Raw genomic sequence first — 7,176 nt, 5'->3', positions numbered from 1 at the left:
TATTTTTGATTGGAAAATTCGCAATGACTCTAAAACTTTTATAGTAAAACAAGTTTGTGGATAGCATTAACGTTGAATTATATATTTCTATGATATATGTAGCACTTTTATTGAGTATATGTATAAATCAATTGCTGCAAGTTTTATGTGTATGATTTTAATTTGTATAGAAAAAATTGATAAGTTTAAATTTTGAATATAGGATACTTTCCGCGCAGCTGGTATTGTTTATGTTTATCGATAGTAGCGATATTTATTCTTGTATCAATCGAGTATATACAAGTGTGACGGGTCACGGCAACAACAGCTGTTAGTTACCGCTGTTGTGCCACAATATTTTTTTTGTTGTATTTCATAATAATTTTGATATAGTATTTAGTTCGCTGTGCTAAATTAGCCTTAAGCTGTATTAAATAACAATGCAAACGACTCGCAATTTATGCAATCTGACCCGCTACATCCTGCGGCGCACAGTTGCGACAACTGCTAATGACACAACGGGCTCCGCTGGCGGCGGCGCCGGTGGCTCGGAGCAGACAACACATTTTGGCTACCAGACGGTCAAGGAGAGCGAAAAGGAGCGCAAGGGTAGGGGTAGCAAATATATATTTATCCATATGAAGTACACTTAACGCCATAATTCGCATAGTACACGAGGTGTTTCAGCAGGTGGCCCAGTCGTACGATCTGATGAACGATGCCATGTCCATGGGCATCCATCGTGTGTGGAAGGACATTTTTGTGGAGCGCCTGGGACCGGAGCATGGTATGCGTCTGCTGGACATGGCCGGCGGCACGGGCGACATCAGTTTTCGCTATCTGAAATACTTGGCCAAGATGCCAAATCCAAAGCAGCGGGAAAGTCATGTAACTGTCTCCGACATCAATCAGCACATGTTGAATGTGGGCGAGGAGCGTGCCCGCCAGCTGGGCCTGACCGCTGATCGGCTGCCCAATGCCAGCATTGCTTGGCAGTGTGCCGACGCCGAGAAGCTGCCATTCAAGAGCGACACCTACACTGCCTACACGATTGCCTTTGGCATACGCAACTGCACGCACGTGGACAAGGTGAGCGCATAGAGCGAAGATTACATGGACTACGGCTTACTAACCAGCACTCTGTGCCGTCTCCTGTAGGTGCTCAGCGAAGCCTATCGCGTGCTGCAGCCTGGCGGGCGATTCATGTGCCTGGAGTTCAGCCACCTGACCAATGAGACAATGCAGTGGCTCTACGACCAATACTCCTTCCAGGTGATACCGCCCATGGGCCAGCTGCTGGCTGGGCAGTGGCATGCGTATCAATACCTCGTGGAGAGCATACGGCGCTTTCCTCGCCAAGATGAGTTCAAGAGCATGATCGAGCGGGCTGGCTTCTCCCACGTCTCCTACGAGAATCTAACCTTCGGCGTCGTTAGCATCCACTCGGGCTTCAAGCTGTAGGAAACTGTTGTTGCTCGCTGCTCGCTGCCCGCTCTCTACGCTCGGGCATGCCAAACACGTTCTCCACGCGCTTATTTTTATGGTTTCCTTAAATAATAATAATAAAAACAAAATGTATAAACCTTGTTAACATATAATATGTATGAATTTATTGTAAGCTCGTCCAGCTTGGGAAAGACCTTGACTGGGGTTTTCCATTTTAGCTCGATTCCAATCGTCGATTTTCCAAAAAGTGAAAATGTTGACTCTAATTGAAAGTTTATTTCAGATTCAGATAAGTGTGTGTGCGAGTGTGCGTGTGTGTGTGTGATATAATGTCAATTGCCACGCCTTCATTATGAGCTGAGCTCGATCAAATTTAGTGCAAGTGAAATTTATGCGTGTGAATGTTGAATTTTAACTAAAGCAAAGCGAACAAAAAATAACTAACGAAACAATAAAGTCAAAATCAAAATCGAATCAAGCTAATTAACAGTTCATCGAAGTACTTCAATTGCTATTTGTTTTCTTCTTCCTCCTGCCGTCTCGCATTTCGTTTGCATTTGCATTTGAAATTGGCTTTCGCCTCCCCAAACACAGCAAATTGGCAGCACTCTGCGCGGCTTGGATTGGCCCAGTTTCTGTTGGTCTGCCATCGATGGATGGGCTGCACTTTGTGATGTAACCGGGTCATAAAAGGCTTCGACATCGACATCGACATCGCCAAAGCCATCAAAATGGCCCAAAAATATTGAGTGAATAATATCGGCTGTCATTGCAGCGCGCCTGAAAGTGAAAACAACAACAATAAGAAATGCGGAACATGCTAAATGAAAACAAAAGTTGTTTCGTACGTGCAGAAACGTGCCAGCGCCACAGGTGGGCAGACAGTGGGACAGCACAGGTAGACTGTGGCGCAGACAGACCTGCCCACCCCCTCAACAGGCGGTACAGTGGTTATGAAACAGAGGCAATGAAGGAGTGAGACTCTGAGTATAGGGAATGGATGGAATAATGGCAAGGCAATGTGAGACACTTTACAAACGGAACAGTTGGAAATGAAACACTACTTTGAGAATTTCCTACAATATCGTTTTAGTTTACTCTTCTAGTCAATGAACTCAACACCTTTTACAATCTAACAGTTGATGAAGAATTTAGGGAACAAGTGGAAAAGGAACACATTATTATAAAGCTGTCAGAGTGTTTTGTAGTAATTACTATAATATAGTTAGTGTGTAGAAATCATATACTATGTAATTTACTATTGAAACGAAATGGTATTGGAACAGTGAGTAAGCATTATTAAGAAGCAGTTGTAGTATCATTCAATGGTATGCTAAAATATTAAATTTGTCGGTGTTCAGTGAAAACACCTTGAGAAACAAATGGAATCGAAGCATAACTTTATTTTCCAAAAGTAATGAGAGTTAGTGAATGATAATAGGATAATATTGCTATACAGATTTCTGTGAATATCAATTTTAGTATATGTCAGCAAAGTGAAACAATTGGAAATGGAACTCTGGAACGTGATAAGTATTTAAGGAAACAAAAAGCATGTAAGAATCACTTACCATTTATGTGTATGAATTTATTTAAGAGGAACAAATGGAATTGGAACAGAGACGCCCCTACAATCAAAATTAAATAGAGAATAATCAATTATAAATATATTTTAGAACATACTATGTGCACACTAATGTATATGCGTATGTCAATCAATTGGGACAAGTGGAAATGAAACACTGAGCTAAATAGAAATTGTAAGAGTATATTGTACTGAGTCCAAATGGAATGATAATTTCAATAGTAATATATCCCAATGTGATGTATTTTTGTTTGTTTTGTTTACAGAGAAAATCAGTTGCGTCCCACTGTGCGGCATAGATTGTGGCGCTCGGCGCGGTGCGTGAAACGGTATCTGCTCGGCGATAGCATAATGAGCCCCTGTCCGGCCAGGTGAAATGGACGCGTAAAAGTCATAAACTGCCCAATTGCCGCTGGCCATGCCGATGAGCAGCGTGTGGTGCGTGGTGCGTGGTTAGTGGTTCGTGGTGCATTTGATGGTACTTGGTATGCAGATGCGGTGGCTCGATGGCTAGCTGTTGGCCATTGCACGTCGATATCCGCTTTATAAATACAACAAACACCAAGGAAGTTCATTTCATTTTCTTGGCAACAATCGACGCGTTGACATAATCCAACGCAGACGCCAATACGGATTACCCCAAGCACAGTGGAACTATAAATACATATATATATATCTCCCCACTCGTATATACATCAGCCTGATGAGTCGCCGTTCGAGTGTGATTTGTGCCAGGAGCAGATCTGCGCACCTGCAGCTGCTCTTGCTCTGCGCTGTGCTGGCCAGCGGCAGCATTGCCCAAGCGGCGCTGCGCCTGCGCCACTCCAGCCGCCTGGCCAGCACCACGCCCACTACTGTGGCCACCACTAGCACCAGCAGTAGCAGCAGCAGCGGCAGCAGCAGCTCCAGCTCCAGCTCCAGCTCCAGCTCGATAGCTGAGGCTGATACCACGGAGCAGCAGCTGGAGGAGACGGCATCTGTGGCCGAGGAGCCGCAGCCAGCACAGCCAGCCAAGCACAAGCGCGGCATACTCCATGGCGCTGCCGGCCATTGGCCAGGACGCACCTATGCGGCCCAGTATGGCTACAGCCTGCAGCTGCCCGCGGCGACGACCTTTCTAGCTGCCGCGCCTGCCCATCGCCATCATGGCTTCATCAAGTACCCCGCTGGCTACCACATCAAGCAGTTCGCCAGTGCCCTGCCCGCTGGCCTGCTGCCCGGTGCTACAGCAGTCTCGGCTGTGCCCGCCGTGCCCGCCCTGCCCGCCGTGCCCGCTGTGCCTGCCCTGCCAGCTGTGGGTGCCCTTGGCCCTGCGGTGGGTGCCCTTGGTCCCGCTGTGGGCGGCATTGCCTCCACCGTGGCTGGCGCACCCTCGTATGTCCTGCGTCCGGGCAACGCTGTCGTCTCCTCCTACAGCGTCAACTATCCGCATCAGCACCTGCACAGACCCCTGAAGCCCCTCCACTACCATCACACCCTCCAGGTAAGCTCGCCAGCTGCAAATGCCCTCAGCCACCCTTGATCTAATCTCTGCGAAGCCTTCCTATATACAGACTGTCGCACCTGTGCCCGCTGCTCCAGCAGTGCCCATACAGCCCGTCCAAGCCATTCAGCCCATACAGCCCGTTCAACCCGTTCAGCCCGTTCAACCCGTTCAGCCCGTTCAACCCGTTCAGCCCGTTCAGCCCTTCCATCCTGGCTTCACTTTTGCCACTGCCGAGTTTCCAGCTCCGCCTGTGCCCACATTCGTGCAGCAAGCCTTTCCCGCTGTTCCAGTTGCTCCCACCACTCCGGAAGTTCCAGTGATACCACAGGCGCCACAAGTGCCACAGGTGCCACAGGTGCCACAAGTTCCACAAATCCCGGATCTGCCGCAATTCCCACAGCTTCCACAGCTTCCAGCGTTCCCGCAGTTCGGCAGTCCGCAATTCCCCTTCCCGCAGATCCCACAATTCCCTCAGGCGCCTAGCACACCCGCTGTTCCGGCTGTGCCCGCCGTTCCCACCACGCCAGCTGCGCCCGCCGCTCCCGCCACGCCCGCCATACCCACCGTGCCCGCCTTTCCCGGCGCGCCCGGCATTCCACCCAACAGCCAGTTCTTCCCGGCCGCCGTGCAGCCACCGCTGCCACAGCAGCCGCCCAGCTTCGGACAGCCGGAGGCGCAGTCTCCGGGCGGCATAACCCCGCTGCCTGGATCGACGCCCGTGCGGCCGGACACTGGCACGGCCATTGCCTCGCCGCAGATACCCAACACACCGGAGTCGGAGCAGCCCGAGCAGCCGCAGCCCTCGCCACAGCCCGGACAGCCGCAGCAGCCGCAGCCGCAGCAGCCCTGGAGGCCGGTCTTCTATCAGCCGCCAGCCACGCCCGGCCGCCCATCCATTACCCTGCTGCCGCCGTACGGCAGCATGCCAGCTGAGGGTGAGTCCTAGACGAATGCTCAGAGCTATCCGTTTTGTTTCTATATGCAACGCCTTTCTATGCACTTCTCAGGCTATCTGCCGCCCGTGGGCACGCAGGCCGCCCAGCTGACGTCCGCCAGCGCCGGCCAGGGCGCCCAGGATGTCTTCGATCAGCTGAGCAACGCCGAAATCGAGCACATCTTCGCCCAGGCGAATCTCGCACATCACAATCACCAACAGCAGCAGCGCTATCAGCACTACTGACTGCGCTGCTGACGTCATCGATCAGCTGTTGGGCTTCATCTTGTCCACGAATTTTCTATAGAATTTTTTTTGTTTTTTTTTTTTTTTTCATCTATGATAATCTTTCCATATGCTATACATATATTTAAATTATTATTAAATAAGTTATTTATCAAAAGTTGAATTGAGTTTTAATTGCGAGAATCGCCTCTCTATGCAGTTCTCAAGAAATTAATGTTGCCTTGTCAGTGGTGTTATCAATGATAATTTATCATAGAGCTGGAATGATCCTTGGGTTATTCAGCGAAGGTCTTCTGTAAGTATTAACTCTCTCTCTCTCTCTCTCTCTCTCTCTCTCTCTCTCTCTCTGCGTATCTCTCTGTATCTGTCTCACTCTCAATACCTCTTTCTGTTACTTCTCCTTGTCTGTCTCTCTTTCTCTCCCTCTTTTACTCGCTCCTTCTTTCTCCTTTTTTTTGCTCTCTAGCTGTATATCTCTGTCTCTTCCTTTCTCGTTTTATTTTTAGACAAATACATATTTCTATCTCTCTCTCTCTCTCTGTATTTCTCTCTCTTACTCTCATTACATCTCTCTGTCATTTCTCTCTCTCTCTCTCTCCATCCATGTCTCCCTCTCCCTTACTGCCTCTCACCAAGTCTCGCTCTCTCTTACTCCATCTCTCTTCCTCTCTTTCTATTTGCCCCCTCCATTACTCTCTCTCTCTCTCCCTCTCTATCTCTATCTTACTCTCTATCAGTCCCTGTCTTATTCATTATCTCTTTTCTCTTTCTTTCTTAGTGTCATATATTTATCCCTCTATCATTCTCTCTCCCTATCTATATCCACTCTTTCACTCGTCTTTGGATCTATGTCTCCATATTTTTTTTTCTATCTCTCTCTTTTTTTTTAGCCTGTATCTCTTTTTCGTCGTTTTTTTAGTCTCTCTCTCTCTCTCTATCTCTCTCTCTCTCTCTCTCTCGCTCCCTAATATTAATAAACAAATAGTAAACATTTAATTTTTCATCTCCATCTTCCAGTTCAATTGAATGCCGTTACTTTTAGTTAGCTTTCCCAGCAGCCGGAACGCTTTCACTACAGAGCTTTTTGCCTTGAACTTGAGGAATGTCGCTGGGAGCTTTTTTCATTCATAAACGCATCAGCTGTTTGCTTGCTCATTGAAGGCAGCGGCTCGGCATCGGGCATCGGGTCATTGGGCAATCGGGACATCGGGGCATCTGAGGTTCGGAGCATCGGGGCATCGGGCCACGGGAACATCGGACGCCGGCAATTGGCATGCCACATGTTGCAAGCGCTCGCGTTGCCTTAGTTGTTACCGTTAGCTTCGCGAGTGCGCTGCCCACGGACCGCGCAGAGCACAAACAGTTCGAAGTTTTTCAGTTCGAGTGCTCAAATACGAAACTTCGTGATTTCCAAAAATCAAAGTAAAATTTGAAAATTCGAAATTTCGAAAATCTAATAAGAAAACTTACTCGAAGTTTTGTGTTTGTCGAAAACAAATT

General features: G+C 48.3%; 3 protein-coding genes and 1 long non-coding RNA gene across 5 annotated transcripts in view; 3 read left to right on the top strand and 1 right to left on the bottom strand.

Annotated features, from left to right (window-relative positions):
- Window positions 1-260: 260 nt before the first annotated feature.
- On the top strand, window positions 261-1,577 carry Coq5 (ubiquinone biosynthesis protein COQ3, mitochondrial). Its single transcript, XM_018014873.2, has 3 exons — window positions 261-588; window positions 650-1,068; window positions 1,138-1,577. The coding sequence occupies exons 1-3, from the start codon at window positions 420-422 to the stop codon at window positions 1,438-1,440; spliced, it is 891 nt and encodes a 296-aa protein (XP_017870362.1). The 5' UTR covers window positions 261-419; the 3' UTR covers window positions 1,441-1,577.
- LOC149267803 (uncharacterized) lies at window positions 751-2,281 on the bottom strand. Its single transcript, XR_016271188.1, has 2 exons — window positions 1,620-2,281; window positions 751-1,527 (listed from the first exon to the last, which is right to left on the bottom strand). It is a non-coding gene; the product is annotated as an uncharacterized LOC149267803 (long non-coding RNA).
- Window positions 2,282-3,483: 1,202 nt separating this feature from the next.
- On the top strand, window positions 3,484-5,827 carry LOC108618014 (uncharacterized). 2 transcript variants are annotated; one of them, XM_089475046.1, is made up of 3 exons: window positions 3,484-4,493; window positions 4,564-5,431; window positions 5,504-5,827. In XM_089475046.1, the coding sequence occupies exons 1-3, from the start codon at window positions 3,714-3,716 to the stop codon at window positions 5,674-5,676; spliced, it is 1,821 nt and encodes a 606-aa protein (XP_089331172.1). In that variant the 5' UTR covers window positions 3,484-3,713; the 3' UTR covers window positions 5,677-5,827. The 2 variants fall into 2 exon arrangements, with proteins under 2 accessions (XP_089331172.1, XP_089331171.1); XM_089475045.1 differs by having other exon boundaries at window positions 3,485-4,493; window positions 4,549-5,431.
- A 537-nt stretch (window positions 5,828-6,364) lies between these two features.
- Window positions 6,365-7,176, top strand: part of Lgr4 (Leucine-rich repeat-containing G protein-coupled receptor 4) — a 46,283-nt gene continuing 45,471 nt past the window's right edge. Inside the window, exon 1 of the mRNA XM_018014856.2 lies at window positions 6,365-7,098. The gene's annotated coding sequence lies outside the window, so the exon portion shown is untranslated. The remainder of the gene's footprint in view (window positions 7,099-7,176) is intronic.

The sequence above is a fragment of the Drosophila arizonae genome, chromosome X, assembly GCF_054131065.1.
Source record: "Drosophila arizonae isolate 15081-1271.41 chromosome X, UAZ_ARI_1.0, whole genome shotgun sequence".
In the NCBI taxonomy this organism is placed as follows: Eukaryota; Metazoa; Arthropoda; class Insecta; order Diptera; family Drosophilidae; genus Drosophila; species Drosophila arizonae.
Note: the sequence above shows the minus strand (reverse complement) of the source record. Positions and strands in the feature narration are given on the sequence as shown.